Source organism: Acomys minous (assembly GCF_964271855.1).
Source record: "Acomys minous genome assembly, chromosome: 12".
In the NCBI taxonomy this organism is placed as follows: domain Eukaryota; kingdom Metazoa; phylum Chordata; class Mammalia; order Rodentia; family Muridae; genus Acomys; species Acomys minous.
Genome location: NC_140493.1, coordinates 46887942 through 46912406, shown reverse-complemented (window position 1 = coordinate 46912406; position 24465 = coordinate 46887942). Strand labels below are relative to the sequence as shown.

Below are 24465 nucleotides of genomic sequence, written 5' to 3'. Positions count from 1 at the left end.
CATGTGCATGCACACACACATCACACTATGCCACACCACATCCATAGTATGCCACACCATGGAGTCTGATTTGTATTGACCAACTGCTTCTGCCCATGGGACCCACCCTAGAGTGTGGTTGATACATCACGTTTTAGCTCTAGAGCAAAGAACATTCTTTAGTGGTTTGCGTTATTTTCTTCAGTGATACTCAACAGGAGAAAACTGGCTTTCCCTTTCCAGCTGCTACCAATTACAAATAGCTTCTTGGTTAAGAGTGGAGGTTTGGGTCCACTTTTTAAAGTGTTGGAATTTTGTCTGGCTTGACCCCGTGCAGGTATTGGGTTTACTATCACAGTTACTATGAGATCATGTGTTTTTATCAGTCTTCTTGTGTATGGAAGATGCTATTTCCTTAGGGTCATTCATCACCTTGTGCCCTTGAAATCTTTCTGCCTCTTCTTTCACATAGATCCCTTAGCCTTGAGGGGAGGGGTCTGATAAGCCATCCCTTTATAGCTGAGTGCTCCAAAGTCTCTTACTCTCTGCACAGTGTCTACCTGTGGGTCTCTGCTGTAGGAAGAAGGCTCTCTGGTGTTGGGTGAGCAGTGCTCTCTTCTGTGGCTACAGCTCTGCACCACTAAGAGTCACTTATTATGTTCAATTAGCAGAATAATAGTATTAATTTTTTCATAGGTAGAGTTTTAACCATTTTTTAAATTTTTAGATTGTAAAAGGTGAAAGTAAGCCAACTTTATGGGGGAAAATTACCTAAGAATGGAGCTAATTATTCCAGGGACAATTCACCAGCATCTTGTAGACTGTTACCAATCCCCGTAGGCTGACGTGTCTGTACCATAAAGAACTTTAGCTCCAGGACAAAACATTTCTTTTCAGTTATTTTCATTATTTTATTAAATATCTGGTTGTTTATAACATGTTAAAAAGCAATTGGAACTTTTTTTCTATGTTTTGCCCATAGTTTCTAAATTTCAGTATTTTTGTCCCATTAATGCCTTTATAAAAATAACATTCTTCCTGGAGATCAACTAAATAATTGTCTTTGGTAACAATCCCCAAATCTCATGTATACTGAGCAATTATTTAATGTACCCAGTACTAATAGCTCTAAATAAATTTATACTGAATAGCATTTTTAACAGACTGTGTATTCTAGGGAGCCCTGAGGGGAGAGAGGCTGTGCCAGTGCTCAGTGTTTACTGGTATCATTTTCTCTCTACTAGAACAGAACCATTTCTCGTTACTGAAAGTGGTCTCATGGTCTATCTTGCCCAGGAATCTGGCTCTGTAAGTTTCTTAAATTCATGCTATACAAATGCTGAATAGTTCATCAAATACCCATTCAGTTTCGCAGTGTGATCATTTAATTCCCAGACAATACACAAAACTGGGTAAAAGAGAGAACAGAGAGTTGCTTACATACAAATCAGCATTATCCGAAGTCAACCATGAACATAAAGTGGAGGCCACACCATGGAAAATCTCACGTCGCTGAAGAGCATTTAGAGGGAGAAATTACTGAAGGACCTGGAAGTAAAACGGTCAAATTGTCCACTAGAGCCAGAACTAGGAGCAGTGTAGCGAGAGGGTTCGATAGTGGTAGGGATGGATGTGGGGGAAAATGCAAAGGTTCAGTGATCTCCAAGCTCTGCTTGATCATCAGAGCCTCCTGCAAGAAAACCACCAGACCCACGGGCCCCCTCTGTACCTGTTCACACTCTGGAGAGAGCTTGGAGATCAAAGCTCCTCAAGTAACTCATATCAAGTAGGCATACGCACACTCAGACTAGATACTGCCCCCTATTAAAATGAGGTTCTGCCTCGGGGCTGAGGTAATAATTTCCTCCAACTTAGTTCATGTGAACTCTGAAGGGCATTTGCCACTCACAGGTATGATGTTAACATAGGAAAGCATCAGACATTTAAGAGGAAGCATTAAAGATGAAAATTCTGTGTCCATCTTTGGGCTGACGTGCTCTGTATCTGTTTGCTTTGCCCAGTCCATCTGCCACAGAGAACAAAAACTATCTCCAGGTACCAGAAATAGAAGAAGAGCACAGCAGAAATAACACAGATGAAAGTGAAGATGATCTGGCATTCTGGAACAAGCCCTCTTTGTTCACCCCTGAGTCCAGACTGGAAACTCTCAGACACATGGAAAAACAACGTAAAGCCCAAGATCAATTAAGGTATTCCATTTTCCCCTACGACTAAATGAGACAACACTTTCTTGTGGACTGTATGCATGTGTTTTGCTGTTGTCTGTGCCAAACAATTATTAACCATCACACATGAATTTTGCCCTTTCCAAATATAGGTGTTTTTTATTTTTTGTTTATTTTTTATTGGTTAAATTTATTAGCATAAGATAGAAGTTTAGAACATTGTAGGTTATGGCAGTTTTAGGTAGGCTTAAGGCTCAAAGGAGAAGATTCCTTTGTGGGAAGAATGAATGTTTAAAGTCTGTTCTGTTAATCTGCAAAATGAAGATTTAGAATTAGTTCCTAATTCTTTAGGAACTAATGGGATAAAGTTTTGATTCTCATGGTACAACATGCTACTTTTGAAGAGTTTAGTTGTACTTTTCCTACCTGGTAATTGCTAGGGCCGTAAGTAATGCTTCTGTCAACAGCACCTTTTCAAAAATAGTCTCTATTTCTTTCCATTCCATGCCAGTGCTGAAATCTAGTAGGTACAATACGCCACCGACAGGAATACTTGTAATTTGTGAGCTTGAGAATGTCATCAGTTAGCTCTGAAGCAGTGGACTGGACGACAGTGAGATGAATGAAAACCACTGTGTTTTCTATGATCGTCAAGGAAAAGCAAGAAATAGTGGAAAAATACTAAAAATCTCTTCTCTACCACTTTCATAAAATGTTCTTCATTAACGAGAGAGAGAGAGAGAGAGAGAGAGAGAGAGAGAGAGAGAGAGGAGAGAGAGGAGAGAGAGAGGAGAGAGAGAGGAGAGAGAGGAGAGAGAGAGAGAGAGGAGAGAGAGGAGAGAGAGAGGAGAGAGAGATGCAAAGTGTGGTGATTTATTCAAGGCCAAATAGTGCCTTGAGAAGAGCAGAAGAGCAACGGCAGAAGTGTGCATTCACGTCCTGACCCTACCTCCCTCTTTGGTGCTTACGTTTATTTAATTTTTCATCTGTTAAGCAGAACACATCACCTGCTTTAATAAGCCGCTGTATTTTCTTAGAAAAATAATTAGCTAATAAACATGAAGGTTCCATACCGATTCAAGAGCCCTTTGAAATATAAATCCCACATATTTGTAGACATGTAGTATATAGTATTCCTAACATATCTACTCATGTACCTAAATATGTATTGAGTGTGTGTGTGTGTGTGTGTGTGTGTGTGTGTGTGTGTGTGTGTGTGTGTAAAAAGTAATTTATATTGCACTAAGCCTAGAATCAGCAGGAAGTTTTTCTCCCTAACACCTAACAAGTCCAGATTAGTTGGATGGATATCTCAGCCACCTTCTCTCATGTCTGAGACCAAGCTGATTACGCCTACCACTTTGGATACATGGCCATTTTCATTTGCTAGGAGAAAGCAGTAGTAACAAAGGCCAGCCTTTTGCCCTATTTGAACTCTTGTCCACAGTGAGAACAGTGAAGCTTGGTGTTTCTAGATCTTTTCATGTCTTAAGTCTCTAAAAACAGCTTGATCAGATCATGGGGCTCAGTTAATGTGCAAAAGAATATGAGATTAAAACAATAAAATTAACTAACACAAAATCTCTATTAAAAAGACAGTAGAAATGTAAGACACAGGATTCCCTATGGTTACATCACCCTTTCTTGTGTCTACATATGCATGTTTTCATGTTCATGTCATCTTTAATAAAGAAGAAACATACTGACTTTTTGCTTTACATATTGCATTTTACCTACTTTCACCTATGCTGCTGTTCAGCACAGTAAGAATGAACAAACATGGGTTGATAGCACCATGCTTTCTCTTTTCCCTGGAACTGTGTAAATCAACCACTAACATGCTTTGAGTTTGCTTTAAAAAAAAAGTGGTGTGGGTCCCATCTCAGTAGTTCAGCACTTTGCTGCCATGTATGTACCCCTTGATTTAATCCCCAGCATTACATACACACATACACATACACACACACACACACACACACACACACATACACACACACAACCTTCCACGGTGTATATTTGCTTGCTAGATACATCTTTGACATTTTTCTTCATCAGTGTGTAAAGAACAAACACATTTTTAACAGCTGTGAGGTGCTTCCCAATGTAATGTACCACAGTGGATCCAATCAATATTCACTGATAAATATTTCCAGCAGTTCTGGACTTGCTATTGGAAATGATGCTGTGAGAATTATCCATTTATATATTCCTTAGGTACCAGTATTTTTATTTCCACAGGATAGATTTCAAAGATTGTAATTTTAACCAAATCAGAAGCTCCATACACACACATGGAGAATTGACAGTTATCTGGGTAAATCATGCAAAAATAGATTCATTTAAATATTTATGAGTATTTTATATAAAGGCATTTACTCTCCCAATTCAAATTCTTTGGCAAATTGTCTTGGTCCTTGGAGATACAGATATAACCATGTAAAACTTGATTTGACTTTTTTGCTGTTAAATAATTTATTTTTATAATTTTCCATGTACTACATTTCAGTGGGTCAATCACAAAGAGTTATTTTATTATTTTAAGCATATATTTTAAAGAAAAATGTGGTACTTTAGAGATAAATGTAGCAAATTTTTCTTTTTTACTTTGTCCTTTGTCATATTTTATTGAAAATATTCAAAAGATATCTCTGCAAAAGAAACCATAAATGCAAAAGTAAAGACCAGAAGACAGAAAAATAGAGAAGAAAATGTTCTTTCTTCTTCTTTCTTTCTTTTTCTTTTAAAAAATTATTTATTCACATTATACCCCAGTTGTAGCCCCCTCCCTCCTCTCCTCCTAGTCCCACCCTCCCTCTCCCCACTCCTCTCAGAAAAATGTAGTCTCCCCAGCCCACCTTAGCACATCAAGTCACATCAGGACTGAGTGCGTACTTTTCCTTGGTGGCCTGGCAAGGTAGCCCCACCATGAGGAAGTGATCAAAAACCATGCAACAGAGTCCTTATTAGAGACAGCCCCTGCTTCCCTTACTAAGGGACCCACATGAAGACCAAGTTGTCCAGGTGTGTAGAAGTCTAGGTCCAGTCCATGCATTGTCCTTGGTTGGTGCTTCAGTCCTCACAAGCCCCCCCTGGGCCTAGGTTAGTTGGCTCTGTTGGTCTTCTTGTGGAGTTCCTACTCTCCTCCCCCTGCCCCCCCACAGGGCCTTCTAATCCTCCCCACCCCCACTCTTCCAGAAGACTCCCTCTGTGTTCCACCCAAAGTTTGGCAGTGAGTCTCAGCATCTGTTTTCATCCATTGCTGGATGGAGCCTCTTAGAGGACAGCCGTGCTAGGCTTCCACCTGCAAGCATAGCAGAGTGCTGTTAGTAGTGTCAGAGGTTGGTCCTCTCCATGGTGTGGGTCTCAGGTTGGGCCAGCTACTGGCTGGATAGTCTCTCCAGGTCTGCTCTATATTTATCCCCGAACATCTTATAGGCAGGGTAAATTTGGGGACAAAGTTTTTGTGGGTGTGTTTGTACTCCCCTCCCTCCACTAGAAGTCCTGTCTGGTTAGAGGGTGTCCTTTCCAGTCTCCATGACCCCTTGGTCTTGGCTAGAGTCACGCTCATAATCTTCTAGGAGCCTACCCTGTTGTAGGCCTCCAGCTTGTCTCAGTGATGCCCCACCCATTGTTTCTGTTCCCTCTGCAAGCCCTCTGTCCTCTAGCCCCTGCTATTCCTGTATGATCCCCATCCTCATTTCCCTCAGCACTCCCTCTCCTATTCTGTTCTCTCTTTTCAACCACTTCTTCTGTTTATTCTATTTTTCCTTTTGAATGCAATTCAAACATCCTCCCTTGGGTCCTTCTTATGTAGCTTCTTTGGGTCTTTGAATTGTAGTATGGTCATCTGGTGCTTTAATGCTAATAGCTGCTTATAAGTGAGTACATACCATGTGTGCCTTTCTGGGTCTGAGTTACCTCATTCAGGATGATCTTTTCCAGTTCCATACATTTGCCTGCAAATTTCATGATTTCCTTGTTTTTACTAGCTGAGTAGTATGCCATTGTGTAAATGTACCACATTTTCTTTGTTCATTCTTTGGTTGAGTTGGTTTGATTTTTAGCTAGCAGTGTAAAATTAAGAAGATGGGCCGGAGAGATGAAGGGAATGTCCAACCAATTCCTGGCCCAAGCTGAGACCCACACCAAGGGAGAAAGCCAACCTCTGACACTATTAATGATACTCTGCTATACTTGCAGACAGGAGCCTAGCATAGCCATCCTCTGCGAGGCTCCACTCAGCAGCACATCGAAACAGATGCTGAGACTCACAGCCAGCCATTGGGTGGAGCACAGGGAGGCTTGTGGAAGGGGTGGGGAGGATAGAAGGGAGGAGAAGGGCTCCACAGGAAGACCAACAGGGTCAACTAATCTGGGCCCGTGGGAGCTTAGATAGACCGAATCACCAACCAAGGACCATGCATGGATTGGGCATAGGCCCTCTACACATATGTAGCTGATGGGCATCTCAGTCTTTATGTGGATCACCTAGTAAGGGGACCAGGGGCTGTCTCTGACATGAACTTTGTTGCCTGCTTTTCATCACTTCCCCCTGCTGGGGCTGCCTCTCCAGGCCAGAAGGGAAGAGGACACACTCAGTTCTGATGCTACTTGATGAGCTCAGGGGCTTGGTACAATAGGAGCTTCCCCTTTTCTGAGGAGTGGGGCAGAGGGGAGAGGGTGGGGACCAGGAGAGGAGAGAGGGGGCTAAGATAGGGATGTAAAGTGAATAAATTAATTAAAAGGAAAAGAGGATGGGCTCTAAGTGAAATTTGAGCTTAGTAACAAATGCCTGATTAAAATTCTAAAAGTATTTCACAAAGCTGTCTTAGTAATTTTTATACTTTTTAAAATTTTCCTTATCTGCCCTTTGATTTCTCCCATCATCCTTACCCTTAAGTGACAATAAGAAGAAAGTGAAGCCACCCCGGACTTTGGTTACTGAAGATGGGAAGGTCCTGAATGTCAACGAAGCCAAGTAGGTGAAGCCAAGTGGGAACACTGAGGGTGACACCAGTGCTGTGGCTTTAGTGACAGGCTGATTCTGACAAGAGCCTGTTAACCACTGTGAATGGGTTTGATGAGTGTACTAGGACTATCATTTCATGCATGGTTAAAAGCCAGACATCTGATTGTTTCTAGTGTGTAATTCTCCTGGTCTCTAGGAAATGATCAGACACATGGAAATCTTCATTATTTATGCATCCCATGAAATACTGGACCATATACAGTTTTATGCCTGAAAACTGTCATTGCATCATTGTTCTGTTTATGAGTTTCTGAAACTCTGCCACAAGCAATCTGGCTGCGAACACCGAGGCATCTCCTTTGTGTCTACATTTTCCCTGGAATACATCTACAGAGAATTCAAAAGCTATGGAAAGGCATTGCTATAAATACCTTAGTCAAGGAGAGAGGAAAACCTGGAAATCCTCTAGTTTCATAATACCTGAGCTACCCTGTCTGTCTGTCTGTCTGTCTGTCTGTCTTTCTGTCTGAAAGCTGCAAATCAGAGAACATACCCACAGTGCCTTTTACAATCTCAATACAGACACTAAGCCTATAGACTAAATCTCATTAGCTTCATTTCATTACTCAAAGCCCATTTATTGTCATCATTTCATTTGCTATGTCATTACCACAACAAAGACAGTCTAGAGTAACCCCAGGCATTGCTCATCTTCATGGAGAGCAATGTTCAGCAGACAGAGCATGGGCTCTTTAGGTCAGCAATATGGTCACAAAGTTAATCTGCTGTATCCAACTTGTCCACATTGTCCAGTTATAGTGATTTCCATGACCAATGTCCCAGCTCCCACCTGACATGCCCTCTTTTTCATCCGGAAGACAGGAATGCATCTCTGGACACTAGCCTAGGCACAGCAGATAAGACAGGAGCCATCTTCACCAAATCTGAATGTCTAATGGGAAGACACTCAGTCTTCAGCTTCAACAGGGAAGAAAGGAGACCCTCAGAGCCTTATGTACTCTTGGACAGGGCCCCATTCTTCCTGACTCACTAACTATGCCCATTGACTGTATACCCCTCCTTCTTAGTCTTCTACTTCAGTTCATTCAGTCCCCAACCATCTGCCCTCCTAGTTTATGGAAGGTCCTAGCGCCCAGACCACCATTTCTCTGCCTCATCAACACACTCCCAGTTCTGGTGACTTTTGACATCTTTTTCTCCCTTTAGCTCAGCCACAAGATTCTCATTTCATTCCTCTGTTTGCTGCCATCAGTGGCCCATGTCCTGATCCCGAACCTATTCAAGTCACTGACCTTCATCTCCAGTGTCACAGACTCCTTCCACTCCAGCAGTCGCGCGCTCCATTCACACTGGCACCCGCTCACTCTACAGCTTTGCTTCTCGACCTCGCGCTGTTTTCTCTTCCTCCTTTGGATCTCATACCCCTCACAGAAACTCACCCTCAGCCAAATCTTCAGCTCCCTCTTTTCCCTCTGTCCACCATCACCAACTCACAAATCCGCGCATGCATTGTGCAATCTTGAGCACCCCCATGCTGTCCCCCCGCTCAGTGTGCCTGGAGTAAACCATCCACCTTTCCCCAGTGCTTTCTGCGCAGGTGCAAAGCCACAGGTCTGAAGTCAATTTTGGTTTCTCTGCACTACCCCGCCGCAAGCCCCTCAGTCACTTGCAAGCTTGGTCACACATCTTCCTCCTCCTCTCCGGCACCACCTCATGTTCCCATAGACTTAACCAGAGACCTTGTTTCTTCACAGGAGTAACAAAATCAACCAGGCATCTTCTGTTTTCTGTGGTAGACAGTAGTATTCTGCTATGATGGCTGAAGTTGCTGTCAAATTGCTGGCTCCTGGCTGTCTCACTGATTCCATTTCTCTTACAATCAAAGGCTTAACTTCTCAGGGACCCCTGCTCTCTGCATCACTCCTCTCCACTTTGCTGGACCAGTGGTCCCAGTATTCAGGCATATTTAAGTAATCTTAATCTTAAAGGACAAAACCAGGATTTCCTCTTCTTCAGTTTCTGCTTCTTTGCCTCAAGTCAAAGTCAAGAATGTTGGTAGACTTGTCAGTACTCAGTGTCTGACTTTTTACTTCATGTTCCTTCTGGAAGCCACTTCCAAACATTGCGTTATCCCAAAACTTCCTTAGTCCCATCATTCGCAGTCAGAGCTCAGGCCCCATCTTATCCTACCTTGAAAATTTGGATGGAATAGCGCATTCTCTCCTTGTTAAAGCAGGCTCTTCCTCTTCTTCTACTGCTTGGGTGGATCTTCTGCCTTGTCTCCTATGAGCTTTAGTTTCTCAGCTCATCTTTTCTGGGCCAGGACTTCATCAAATCCTATGGCCTTTTCCAACACAGAGAAGGAAAGTGGGCACAAAGTCCTACGCCTAGCAGAGAAGCTATTTGCAATTGATAACAGCTAGGAGAGAGAAAAATCAGCCTTTTACAGTGGGGTGACACTGGGTATGTCAACCACACCTTAGGACAGGCCTTGTGCTCAAGAATAGCTAACCAACACAAAAAGGAACTCTGTTGTTGTGTCATTGTTAGTGTTCTTTTTGTCTTCTGAGAGAGAGAGAGAGAGAGAGAGAGAGAGAGAGAGAGAGAGAGAGAGAGAGAGAGAGAGAGAAGAGATCATAAAATTGGGTAGACAGGCAAGTGAGGAAGATCTGGGAGGACTTAAGAAGAGAAAAATAATATAATTAAAATATATGAAAAAATTAAATGTGACAAAAACAAATAGTGAAAACCTGAATTCTCTAGTTTTGACGATAGTGTTCACATTTCTCATAACAAGATTCTACCTCTGTCCTGAGTTCAAGGCTTCTATACTCAGCTAGGTGGCATCAGTTTATTGATGTACATGATTGAAAAAGAACAATGGCTTTCCACCTTCCCACTTTCTCCTCTCCAGTCTCCACTGTGCTTACCTCCCACTGTCTCCATCCACTGTCTCTCCATCTCAGTAACTGTCATCTACCCATTGGTGCTAAAACCCAAACCTGAACCCTTGATTCCTGATTCTCCTCTCCCTGGCTTTTATCAGTGATCTCCCAAAACTTTTATTTCAATATTACGAGAGTCCAGGTACTCATCAGCTCCTTCATTTCTGTCCTAGGGTTAGACTATAAAATAGACATCATAAATTACTGGCTATGCCTCAGCCTTTCCGAGAGCAACCTAGGCAATTACAATAGCTTGTTAAGTAGTCTCCATGATTCATGTGTTGGCAGGATTTGTTATTCTCAGCTGAACAAGGAAGTCAGTTGGGAAAGGACACAATGTTGTTTCTTAAGGGACATTCTTGGAGAGTGCTTATAACACATCCCCTCATATGTCTTAATCTTGGTGCAAGAGAGGATGGAAAATGCTCTTTTATTTTGCATAACTATTTGTTTCATGGGATTCTATTACTGGAGATAAAAGGAAAACAATAGGGACCTAACTGGTGATCTTTGACCAAGAAAAAAAACTTTAAAATTACTTTTAAGTTATATAGCAAGAGAGCTCAAATTAGCAGGCTATAGGAATGTGGGATAAACAATCGAGGCAGAGAAGACAGCAATAGAAGGCTCCCAAGAGAAGGAGTGCTTAGCTTGTTTGAGAGCCTGTAGAAGCCCTCTATGGTTAGATTGTTGAGTGGCTGCCACAGTAGACCTGTAGTGAACCACCACATTTAGAGGTGAATTTGTATTTTCCAAACAATTTACTGTATATTGTTCAATGTTGTTGCATTATACAAATAACAGTTTAATAAGTGAGTCGCTCAAAATGAAATTGACCAAGTAATTCTGTGGACTATGCTGACCATGTAGAGCCTATAGTTAGGACTCAGCCAGGGGATATAGTTGAAGGGTCAGGGACTATCTCTGAGCATGTCTGTCTATGTGAACCTCTGTTTCTCTAACTATAAAATAGACGTCATAAATTACTGGCTGTGCCTCAGCCTTTCCCAGAGCAAGAGGGAAGGCAACATGAAAGGAGATGAAAAAAATGTGACAAGGGGGAAAAAGAAAAGACTCTGGAAGCACAGCACACAGAGGCAGGAAACCCATGCTGGATTTTAGCAAACTCAAAATTAAGAACAGCGCTTCAGCCACCAGGTGTCTCCATCTCTGCACCAAAGCGAGTGCTTTGCATGTAATTTATCTTGAAAACCCTACACGCCGATAAAGTCAGCAGCAGTAATTTATCAACAGGCTGCCTAGGCGCCCGTAAAACGTTAAATTAGCATAGCAGTCTTCTTGTCTAACTAGCAAAATAAGTTTGTCATTGAGGATTTTTTTTTTATACCAGTTGTCATTTGCTTTGATTGTATAATGGGGTTACTGTTACAACATACTAAAGCCACCCTCTCCCCCCAATGTGTCCTTTTTAGACTTGATTTCTCTTTGAAAGATGATGAAAAACACAACCAGATCATCCTGGACCTGGCTGTCTATAGGTAAAGCATTCTTCTTGTGCATTCGTCTCACGGTCCTTCCATCAGGTCTCTTTTGAGGTAGCAAACATCTCAGTTTTGAAACACAGAAATAGAAATTGGTTTGCCATTTTGAAGAGAAAGAGTGCTCATTGTAGTTAAAAACTTATTTTTAATTTCATATGTAGGGATGTTTGCCTGTGTGAATGTATGTACACCATGTACGTGTGTGGTATCTATGGAGGCCGAGAGAGGGCGTTGACGTCCCTGGAGCTGGAGTCGCAGGTGGTCGTGAGCCGCTGTGTTTGAAACCTGAACCCAGGTCCTCTGCAAGAGCAACAAGTACTCTTAGCCACTGAGCCATCTCTACATCCCTCACTGTCATTTGAAATGCACAAAGATGAAAGGGGGGGATCAATAACCCCATAGCCCCATAGCTATGAATTCTCAAATCATGTAGACTGCGTTGAAATGATTTTCAGAGCTGTGCTGTTTTCTGACTCTCATAGTCAATCTCCCTTTGCTCTGTGACAGTTACTTTACTTCAACAGCCTTCTTTCATGTACAAAGTGCCATGGCCTAATAATGAGCCTTGAGTGGTCAGCCTCCTCCACCTCATTCTGTCTTAGCCTTTGATCACAAGAGGATCTGCTCTGAGATCCCCACATTATGACTGGTCCACGGGTGTAGTTTATTTCAGTGGACAGGCATGACCGCGGCATCAAGGTGACTTTTTTTTTTTTGCCCCTCATGGCCACAGCAGACCATTGTTTCTGTCTCCTAAAGGTCCTGGGGTTTGACACTCAACACTCTGCCTGCATCATCACCTACCCTTCCTGTAACACAAATCTGAAGTTATCCAGGTCACTCCACCTCACTCCTTGCCAGTTAGACTTGGCTTATTGCCCTGATGACTTCTGATCATTGTGTGGTCCATTCCATCTGTGCCCACTTCCCGGTGCCTGTGTCTTTGTCATCGATAGTGTCTCTGTCATTCCGTCTCTGATGACTTGTCCCCTACTGTCTGAGAAGAACAGGGCCTGTCCTTCCCCCAGAACTCCCCTCCACTCCTTGTCCTTTACTTGCTTTCTGACAAAGTGTAGATTTCCTTGTGTTCTAAGATTCTGAGGTCAAGGCAGAAACGTTATTTGGACTATGTGACTGACATAGTAGCCTGTGCCTATTAGGGGGACTACAGATGCAGTGAATGAATGAGTGAGTGAATGACATGAGCATGTCCAAACATGTGCTGTTAATGACTTCTTACATGCTCTGTATTTCATTCGATCTTGCAGTGGCTGTGGGATGTGAGAAACACTGTTACCCTATAAAGATTTAAGAGAAAGCATATACTCAGAGAGCAACATTTGTCAAAGTAAACAATAATTGGAGAAGCAGAACATAATTGCTCAGGTCTTCTTCCAACTTTGCTTTTGTAATTGTGGCAAAATAGACATAACATAAAATGTGCAATGCCATGAGGCTGGAGAGATGGCTCGGCGGTTGAGAGGACTGACTGCTCTTCCAGAGGTCCTTAGCTCAATTCCCAGCAACCACATGTTGGCTCAGGAACCATCTATACTGGCATCTAATGCCCTCTTTTGGCACACAGGCACACGTACATATAGAGCACTTACATATAAAATAAATACAATCTTTTAAAAAAATATGCTGTGTCAAGACATTTTGGAATACACAGTTCAGTAGCACTTGGTAAACTCACAATGTTGCTTAACTATTAGATAGCACAGCTCAACCCCATATCCATCAAGCAATCTTCATTTCTTCTTCCTCCTGGCAATCAATAATGTAAGTTCTGCATCCTTAAATGAGCAGACTCCTTTTACTTACCATAAAGTCTTCATGGCTTAACCTTTTTGCCACGTGTTTCCTTTTTATGGCTACATAATGTTCCATTGTGTGGGTATACTACGTATTGCTTATTTTTTTAGATTCCTGTGTGACTGTGTTGTGTTCCCTTTGGCTGTGATGAATGGTGGTAAATCTCAGATGCTCTTCTCTTTGTCACACCGTGCTCTTGCCCACCACATACTCCATTCTCTGCCTGCTTGCTGCCTGCCCCTTCCTGCCTCGGAAGGACACCCCATCTTTCTCTTACTGGTTTCATCCTCTCTGTTATTATAGCTCTCCGGCCTCCATTTCCGTTTTGTTTCTCTTTTTCAGGTAAATATTCATGGTTGCACCTTTTCAGTCCTTCTCATTTTTAGGTTATCTCTGGTGTTTGAATTGCACTAAAATTCCTTGCTATCTGTGTCAGCACATAAGACTATGTATGAAGTTCAACCCATTCATCATGGGCTATCCTGTCTTTACTCAAAAAACACTTACGGAATGGTGCCTCTGCGAAGGGCGAAGGGCATGGGAGATTTCCGCCCCCCACACTACATATTTCAATAGCCACAGCTCTCTTTTATCTTATAGCCCTGGCAGAGGACACAGGCACTAAGCAGTCAGACATGTGAGAGACCACAGAGGGAGAAAGACTCTAGCCCCTTGAATGAGCCTTCCTGTCTTAAAATTTGTGATTTTTGAATCATTGCTCCATTTTCTTATACTCACAATGTGTGGTGTGAAATCTAGCTGTTGTGTTTGGTCAGGAAGCAAGAACAGCTTAGCTCTGGGTCTGACATCCCTGAAAGGCACTGTTGCCCAGTAGCTTGAACTTTCCATGGAAATCACTGGTCTAGCACAGCTGTGAAACAGCTGCAGGGCACCAGAGGCATCTAAAACGCAGAGCCGGTGGCAGTTGGCCCAGAGTGTGGTGGATTCAGCATGCTCGGCTGCTGAAATCCTGGGGGCTTAAAATATTAATGGAAGAACACAACAAGCCATTTTTCTGCAAACCTCTGGCATTTCAGACCTCAGATATTTTTGGGCTAGGGGCAATCAATGCCAAGCCTGCTCATATGTCTAAAAATGAAGTTGCTGATATATTGAATTTCCTCTGAACTAAGAATATTTTAAGGATAGTTTTAAGGCTAGTTTAGTTTGGACATCTAAAGCTTTCTTTATCTAACGTGGTCTCATAAGCATCCTTTCATGCTTGTACTTCTTTGAGATGAGTTATTTTTGGACAATGAACAGATGTGGTATGCTTAATTTTGAAGGTACATGGATACCTCTTTGATTGAGGTTGATGTGCAGCCAACTTATGTTCGAGTAATGGTCAAAGGAAAGGTAAGCATCATTACAGGATACTGCTATTTAAAAAGATAAGTCTCAACCTAAGCCACATGGTCCCAGTTTAAAAAATGTTACTGAATCGAAAAAACTAGAAACGTAACCAGTGCACTGTTCATTGGGCACACGGCTTTACACCACATGGATGGTATACCATGGAAACGGCTGTTACCTTCAGTATCTCAGGAACACAAATGCTTTAAACCTACACCTGGTATCTTGTAATTTTTTTTAACGTTCATAACATGGCCATAAAGTTCAACTGAATGCCCATTGTAGTGGCCAGTGAGTTCATTAACGGAAAATATAATTTTATCATTTGAAATAGAATTTTTTAGGATTATGAGCATTCATTTGCATTAGCCCAGAGAGGCATTGCAATAGAAATATATTGATGTTTTAGCTCTAAATAACCTTTCCACTCTAAGTAGACTCATGAACATTTCATTGATTGTGACTGATGGGACATAAGACCAGCTAATATGGTTTAAGCACATCAAGGATCTCTTATGTAGTATATTTCAATGCATCTAACCAGTTTTCTTAATTTATCTCATGTGTGATAAATTTGTAATGAAAGTAGCCCTCGAGGTGGGCTTTTCTTGTAACATGCCCTTGTTCTCCATGCCTCCTTCTCACTTCCAGCCATTTCAACTTGCCCTCTCTTCAGAGGTACAGCCTGACAGAAGCTCTGCTAAAAGGTCCCAGACAACAGGACACTTGCTGATCTGCATGCCCAAGGTAGGAAACGGCATTTGGACGAATTTCAAGTTTGCATGTGTTTGGTTTCCAAAGCAGTAGTACATATTGTGTCTGACGCCGACTTCTGATGAGGAGGCCATTAGTTTAGAGGACTGGAAACACTCTCACATCGACTCACATAGGAGGACAAGGGCCCCAGAGAAGTAAGTGCTGAGGCTGGGGTATGACTGGGGCCAAAGATGACTGGTCCTTTTAAATTTGACCAGTTCTGCAACTAGCATCTGGGTAGCATATGGAGAGACAGATCACATGGCTTGTCTAAGTGAGACCAGTCCAATGATGTTGTCTGCTGCCTGAGAGTCTAGCTGGCTTTGGCTCTCTCAAGATACTGTATTTGCTTTTTAAACATTAGGTTAATCGTTTTGTAACTTTGGGAAAGTTACTAATACCTCCAGGCTTCTGGATTTTATGATCTTTAAGAATAAGAATGTGAACAAAACTCACAATATAGATGACATTCCATGATATTGATAATATAGTTTTTTTAATAATAAAAAGTAAGCCAGGCATGGTGGTGCACACCTTTAATCCCACCATTGGGCAGGCAGAGGCTGGTAGGTCACTGTGAGTTCAAAGCCAGCCTGGTCTACAAAGTGAGTCCAGAACAGCCAAGGCTACAAAGAGAAACCCTGTCTTGAAAAACAAAACAAAAAGAAAAAACCAAAAAAGTATATTAATTTTTCTTTAAAATTTATTCATTTTTGGGAAAGTAGTTGATGCTCTCTTTGTATTTTCATATGATATTGAGTTAAGTTGAATCAGTTCAATACATTTATTGAATACCTGCTGGCTTAAAGATTAATATAAAACTTTAGATATTTACTGATTTTAATGGGGAGACATGATTATAAGTATATAACCTTACCACAATCTGAAAGGAAAAAAAACTGTGGAGGTATATGCTAGAAATAGTGGAGTTACTGAATAATTTGATAAAGAAGTTTGTGACCAAATTTGAAGGGTCAATTGACTGTGATTCATGGAAAACAGAACAACTAAATGTCAAGAAGACAAGAAAGGTAAAGCACAGAATGTGACGGGAAAGTGATTCTGTGTGGCTGAAGCAGAGGACAGCTGTCAGAAAAGACAGGCAAAGAGCCAGAAGGCACAGGAGAGAATCCATGAGTGACCTCAGACTGAAATTGAGGTAATTTCTTATTGTGGATGTCTTAGAAAAACCAGAGAGGCAGCTCCTTGATAAACCCCAGGTGGAATAACAATTCCGGCTTGATTTTATTCTTCAGTGTGATGAGTACACACTAGCAGCCTTTCAGGTTCTAATCTAACTGCTGAATGAACCAAGAGACTAAAAACAGTTAAACAAAAAAGATTGTTTTAGATTGAGCTCAGCTCTGTGCTGAAGATAAAATAGACAATAAGAGTGAGATGTTTGACTAGAGGTATATGACTAATTCTTTTAGATAGAAGGATCAAGAAAGGCACCTATAGAAACAGGACATTTGTGGCATTTTGTATAAGAATGGCTGCCATAGGCTCATCTGTTTGAATGCTTCGTCACCAGGGAGTGGAACTGTTTGAAAAGATTAAAAGGATTAGGAAGTGTGGTCTTGTTGGGGGTAGATATGGCTTTGTTGGAGGATGTATGTGACTAGGGCGCAGACTTTGAGGTGTCAAAAATGCACATCTGTCTGTCTGTCTGTCCCTGTCTGTCTGTCTGTCTGTCTGTCTGTCTGTCTCTCTCTCTCTCTCTCTCTCTCTCTCTCTCTCTCTCTCTCTCTCTCTCTCTCCTACTCTAGTGTCATGTCTGTCTGTATACTTCTGTGCTTCCTGCAGTGATGATAATGGACTAGCCACTGAAACTGTAAGAAAACTCCTAGTTAAAGTCTTTCTTTTATGAGTTGCCTTAATCGTGCCTTTACAGTGATAGAACAGTGACTATAACATAATTTAAACTGAGACTTGAATGATGTATTTGATCCAAGTATGTAAAGGTGATTATAGTAAGTAGGAAGAACAACAGGTAAGATGAAAGAAATGTTGGGAATGAGGCTATTGCATAATAAAATTCGAACATAATGAATGATGTAGAAAGAAGATGCCAGAAGTGCTGGCACAAGCTGCTTCCACATAGCTTTCTGGGCTATGACAAGGAATGTGCATATTAATTAGCTCAGGAAACAAGGAAAGCCATTGGTAGCACTTCAGCAGGCATGAAAAACCATATTTTTCAAAAAAAGGATTTATTTTTAAATGGTGTGTGTGTGTGTGTGTGTGTGTGTGTGTGTGTGTGTGTGTGTGTGTAGTGCACATGGGTGCAGACACCAAAGCAGCCAGAAGAGTGAGTTGAATGTCTTGGAGCTAAAACTTATAGGTAAGACTTGTGAGTCTCCAAACATGGATGCTGTGGACTGAAACCATCCTTTGTAAGAGCAGCACATTCTCTTTACTGCTAAGCCATCTTTTCAGCTCCCTGACCTGATTTAAAGAGGTACTTTTGCCTTCAGTTAGGTTAAGAACCAAAGGGTGGAAAGAATTGACTCAGAAAACAATGAAGTGAGAAGTCTTTGCAGTGAGAGACCACTGTTGTGGGCTGCCAGACAGAAGATGAGTCACTAAACTGAGAATACATTTTGAGGGGAGCGCCAAAAAGATGTAAGAAAGTCAAGGATGCTTTAACAGACATATCCTGCTGTCATCTCAGTTGGGGAGGCCACTAGAAGGATTCAAGGGAAGTGGGTCATAAGCTCATGTAGTGACTTTAAGTAATAAGTGCCACGGGGCACCTAGCTGACATCTCAGATAAGCATTCCCACATGTAAGCCTTGAGCTCAGTGAAAGGAACTGGAAATTATGAGCACAGAGATGGTAGGTAGGGAATGGGGGTGCTGAAAGTTTCTGTCAGGGTAAAGTACAAATGGAGCAGGAACGAGTGTTCAGGGTGGAGCAGTGGGGCCATAGCTACATGCAGAGGTTGAGGAGAGAAATAGCCAGCATGGAGCATTGTGATAAACACTCAGCAAACTGGAAAGTTCAACAAATATTCAGAGTACCATGGGAAGTCTAGAGAATAAACCTTTTCAAGAAGGAAGCTAAACCTGAGTAGGACACAGCTGTGTTCGCCGTTATTTGTCAAAATGGAGGCCACCACGGTGAGGTCATCTCAATGGGGTAGAGAAACCTGTCAGAATTAGAACCATGGCAGAGAAAAATATCAGGCAACTGGTTTTGGAAATTTTGCTCAAAATGGGAATCAAGAAATGAACTAGGGACTGCCCAGGGACGAAGTGTCATAGATGATTTAGAAATGACTCACTGACTATTAAGTAGAATTTGAAGATAAAACTACGGTCTGTGCTTCCTTGGTAGATTAAAGTCCTAGTAGATTTATAACTTCTAAAGACTGGGAGGATTGTCTCTGTTTACTTTCATATTTTTGTGCAATTTTCCTTTGATCTCGAAGTTGAACATCTGAGACAGACCTTGATACTGTGACAGATACTGTGACATAGATGAGAACTCTGAAAACATTAAAGAAGTCTGACTTTCAAATTTTACTTGTCTCTGTGAAGTGTCTGGGTTCTTTATAATAAGCTGAGTGAGCTAAAATGTTTTCTGCTGTCATTTGTAGAATTTCACTCAAAGCTGACTTTAACCATGAAGGAACAGTTCGGTCTTTTAGAGGAAGGTAGGGGAAAGTAGAGAGGCCCAGTCAGCGTTTCTCTGAAATGTCAGCTTAACTTCAGTCTTTTCTCATCAGATGAGCACAGGAAGTAAAAAGTATCACACTTCCTGTCCACCTCTCCCCCACCTTGCATGAAATAGAAATGAACAGAAACCAAAGACACAAGGAGAGAAGCTCTTATCACCTTGGAACAAAACCCCTCCACAATAAGTGGTCCTATTAAATGAAAAGTCCCATCTAGTCTTGAGTAGGTTCACCCTGAAAGATGAAACCAGTTTGGCCAAAGGATGATGACATTTTGATTGACCTCTCTCATTAAAGCGCATCCCTTGAGCTCATGTCCCGTTACCTTCTTCGGTGCCCCTTAGGTTTTCAGAAGAAGAACAGATGAACCAGCAATGGGTTGGTTTCCTTTGCCGGGGAAAGAAAGGAAGGAGAGCATCTGCAAGGAACAATATAAATCTGATTAACCACAGTGATTGAATAGCCCTTCATTTTGCATTGCCAATTTATGAATAGATTGACCATTCACCATCAATTATGTATTTTTATTCTGAGACGAAAAATAAAAAGTGAAGTTTGTTGTCAGGCAATAGAATAGCAAATAATATTATAAGGATTATGATGTCCCTGGTGGCCACAGCAAATTAAAGGAGTGTACCTGTATTAACTAAAGCATCTACAGGGAAATCTGAAAGAAAGCGCAATTCCCTCCACACTCATGACAGATACCATAACAACAGTCATTTGTGTGACACCGTGAGCATCATCCTTTCCCCTCCCCCACTTAGTTATTTGGAAACTACCAGTGTAACTGACAAGACAACGGTGAAATGATGATTGTTATTCTTAAATGTAAAGCCATAGACATGACTAGGCACCTTGTTTAGGATAGCAGGCAATGGGCCCAAAAATTCTCTGTTGTTCCCATTTGTGAGTGTTTTAAAAGATCACAGCCTTCCCTTTGATTTGTCTTACCTTTGGTGGTATTTTGTTGTTGTTGTTACTTTGGGGCTAAGTCTTATTCAGGATCTTTCTACCTTTGCCTCCTGAGGACTGAGATTTCTTCTCATTTTCATAGTTGCCAACACGTTTCCTGTTAAAACATAAAATCCATAACAAGTGGTTTATTAAGAGGTCAGCCATCCAGAGCTGCCTCTAGTTGGTCTTCAGTAATAAACTTAGACAATGTTTTCTTTGAATGATTTTCTCTTAAAATCCTGTGAAAGGCATCCCTGTATAGATTAACAATCTTTTACTGCTGCTCCTTAGAAGAGAAGGCACTGAAATCAGACTTCAGAGAAATAACTTCATTTATATTAGGATTAAAGTGAAAGTTACTAGATGCTAACAACTTCATACTGTTCCTTGTGACCGAAGCACAAAGTACTGACAGTGAACCCGGACACATATGCATTTGCTGACGTAGGATGTAGTTTCATGAATCTGGCATGCATTACGACTACTAAGGGAAACCCTTGGAATATTAAAGTGTATTCCAAGAATAGACCTCAGTATATATTCATGAGTGAATTGACTTAAAAAGCTTTGGTTCATATGAATCTATATCGTGCCTATTATATATTCATACACAAGTGTATGCACATCTGCCATTAAGCAGATGAGCTTGGAGGACATTATGCTGAGTGAGACAAGCCAGGCACAGAAAGAACACAGGCAAGCTTACTTAATGAGTGGAATGTTTCTGAAAATCAAATATACAGGATAGAAAGCAAAGTGATGGTGATAGAAAGGGATAGAGGGGAATAAGAAGAAACAGGTCAGAGGGCAGCAGAGTAGAATAAATGTGGGATGATGAAGTCTGGAGAGCTAATGTACAACCCAGTAACTAGTGTTAGGAAATTTCCCTTTGAGATCTGCACTATACGAGCAGGCTGGTGTTGTTCTTGCCCTGAAGGGTAACTGTGAGATGACGGATATGCTAATTTTATTGCATTGACCTCACTATCTACTACATGCTATAAGGTCATGTAAGCTTTAAATATGAAATTTACTGATAAAAGAAAACTGTACAATTAAGATGCGTTTGGTCCCAACTAACAGAAAATTCTAAGTCAAAGAGTTTTATAAAATAAATAAAAATACATTGCCTCACCTAACACTGAAAAAAAAAAAAACAACAATTCAGTCAGAGACAGCATTTTAGTTTCTTCATAGATTAGTATTGTCAGCATGTTAGGCAAAACTAGGATTCCCAGGAATTTCTAACAGTCTTTGGTATCTTATACTACTTAGATAGTCTAAATCAAATAAGAGTGGGTTATGAGTTTATGTTCAGCAGGTCTGTCTGTGGGTGTATTTGTAAAGAACATCTGTGAAAATTGTGAAAATCTGACCCGCTTGATTGGGCCTGGATTGGCAATGAGCCCATCATGTTGATTCCTGTAAATTCACTGATAAAATTTGTGTCCATTTTCCAAGGACACAAGACTTTTCGTTGAGTTCACAACACCTTGATTTATTCTTTTTCAGTATGGAGGACTTGAATGTGGGGCTTGGTACATGTTAGGCAACTATGCTACCACTGAACCATGTCCCTCCACTCCTTTTTCTACTTTTTTACACTGAGACAGAGTCTTGCTAAGTTTTCCTCTCTGTCCTTGAACTCACTGGGTAGCCCAGGAAAGCTTTGAACTCACAGTCTTCGCGCCTGAGCCTCCTGAGTTGCTGGACTCCAGACCTGTGCTACCAGGCCTGGCTAGCTGTGTACTGGACACTTCATTCATTGTCTTTTCATGATGTCGAAAAGATATTTTTCTCTTTTCTTACTCAAAGAAGCCCGGATCCTGTACAGAGTGTTGAGGAACAGGTAAATTCCACCTGTCTAAGTCTGGTCCCAGCACATAGGCCGAGGCTAAATTTTCTGTTGCTGACCTCAGCGGGAGCTCCCAACTCTGCTCCTCATTCCGGGAGGCAGCTTGACTGTCAGAGCCACCTGGAAGTGTCTCACACCAGCTACTCAGTCTACGCCAGTACATGAGCTACTCTGGATTGCAGATGTTCAGGTTTTCAACCCTGTGTGTGCCTCCAGACTCACGTCTCTGATCTCCATCCTTGTATCATGTGTTATGGTCCCTGTCTTTCCTGTGTACAGTGCCCTACTGTACCTCCTGTGCAGTCAGGGGCTGTAATTTGGATGGAAGTGGGTCGTGGGCTTGTAGGTGACAAGACTCTCGCTGTTTACAAAAGCAGCATTAGGCAGTGGAAAGTGTATGCCTGCACAGCAGAGTGGGACAGGCTTTTCTGATTTTTTAAAATTAATTTATTCCTGTTACATCTCAATGGTTGTCCCATCCCTTGTATCCTCCCATTCTTTCCTTCCTCCCATTTTCCCCTTACTCCCCTCCACTATGACTGTGCCTGAGGGGGACAGGCTTTTCTGTATGTCCACTGTTCAGTGAGATTTCTTCCTGGCTTCCAGAATTCTTCATTCGTTACCTTTGCGTTGGAAGTGATGGAAACGGAATCGCAGTCATCAGCATCCATTATCAGCATCCATCATCAGCATCCATGCCTTTACTACACTGGTTATATCCAGTCAAGACCGATACTGTCAGCTGTCCATCAGGAGTTCACTCTTCTTCCATGGAGGAGTTGGAGGGTTTTTGTTTTGTTTTGTTTTTTGTTTTTTCTTTCTTCCAGCACCGCAGCCTGAATGACTATTTTATGCTAATTGTGGCTCAAACTACGTCATGTCCTCCACTTCACTCAGAGTTAAAAAGCAGAGTTCCTGGATATCTTTTCCCAACTCCCTCCTGCTCCTCATTTTCTACCACTTTCCCTTAATCTGCTGACGTAATTGGCCTCCCTGCTGTTTGACAAGTAAGGCAAGCATCCTCTTGGGAGCGGGTCAGGGCTTTGCTCTCCAGCCACTCGCATGAGGTACCATGTCCTTTAGGCTTCTTCTTAAGCATTTGCACAAGGAGGTGACTCCTGATCCCCTCTGCCTGAACCTTTATATCTCATTCTGCTGTCTTTTCCTTATAGAGTTTATTTACTGGTTGCTTATTTCTCTGATGCTCCTGGCAAGAAGATAGGCCTCTAGAGAACAAAGGGTTTTTATCTTTCCTAGGCTGCCTTCTTGCTGTGACCTAGAATAAAGCCTGGTAATGAATAGATATATATTTTTGAATGAGTGGGCACAGTAACTGAATTGGAATATTTAAAACATTAATTTCTCCTAATTACCAATTACCTCCAGCTATTTCACATTTTTCCATTTGTAATATTTAGATTATGTTTGAAATTAGTCTATCAGATTCTGCCTTGAAAACAAGCCAGCAGTAATTTCTGTTGCCATCCATGTGGCTAGAGAACCTAAGTCAAATCTTGTTACTTTTACTCAGCATCTGTGTTACCTCTGGAGAATTGATTCCTCTATGCCTCTAATGCACCACATTATAAAGTGATTATAAAAGTTCAGGCCTCAAAAAGTTGTAAGTATGATATAAACTGATAAAAACAAAGCAACTTGCCCAGTATTTGGGACATAATGCATATTTGTCTTGAGACATAAATAATTTTTATATTAATATTATTTGTTATTATTGATATTGTGCTATATATCAGTTAATATTGTTTTATAATTATGATCCCCTTCCCTGTGGCTATAACAGGGTGCCTGATGATGGGCAAGTTATAAATAAAACAGGCTTATTTGACTCATAATTCTAATTCTAGAAGTACAAACAGTGTAGTGCAAAAATGTGACAAGGATCGCCTGGCTAGAACACAACACCATACATGGATTGGTTTGGAAGGTCCATGGGATTGGGGACAGAGAAGGATGAACAGAGAGAACCTGCAAGGAGGTTTGTAACACGCTGCCCTTGGGAATTAATTCAGTCCATAAGACTTGCACTATCCCTTCACAAGGGAGCCCTGCCCCTGTTACCTCCCCTAAGGCCCCGTCTCTAATAAGGCCTTACCACATTCAGTGTCATTACATTAGACAATAAGCTTTGAAAGGGACAAACCACAAACAAGCCACAGCAAGAGATTGCCATGAGATTGCACTGAGTTAGTAGATTGTAAGAGGGAGGAATGGGTGCATTGGCAACATTAAAACCTGAAGTGCAATAACATGCGTCTCCATTGTGACAGTATGTCCCTCAGAATGTTTTATCTTTTCCTTGTTTTCTCTATACAGTTGTCTCACATTTGTAAGTTTATTTATAGATAGATAATTTCAGTTGCTATTTTGAATGAGGCTATTCTTCTTGCTATCTAAGAGCTGATGCTTGCCCTTCAGTCTCTTTTTCAG

The 24465-nt window shown here is 41.5% G+C and overlaps 1 protein-coding gene across 5 annotated transcripts in view; it reads left to right on the top strand.

The window, feature by feature from the left end:
* DNAAF11 (dynein axonemal assembly factor 11) overlaps positions 1-24465 on the top strand; it is a 101185-nt gene that overhangs the window by 41256 nt on the left and 35464 nt on the right. For 4 of the 5 annotated variants that reach the window (XM_084751022.1, XM_084751019.1, XM_084751021.1 and 1 more), the window contains exons 6-10: positions 2001-2189; positions 7066-7143; positions 11534-11599; positions 14704-14773; positions 15422-15517. In XM_084751022.1, the coding sequence (XP_084607148.1) occupies positions 2001-2189; positions 7066-7143; positions 11534-11599; positions 14704-14773; positions 15422-15517 (499 nt within the window). The remainder of the gene's footprint in view (positions 1-2000; positions 2190-7065; positions 7144-11533; positions 11600-14703; positions 14774-15421; positions 15518-24465) is intronic. The other variant, XM_084751020.1, reaches the window with a different exon arrangement.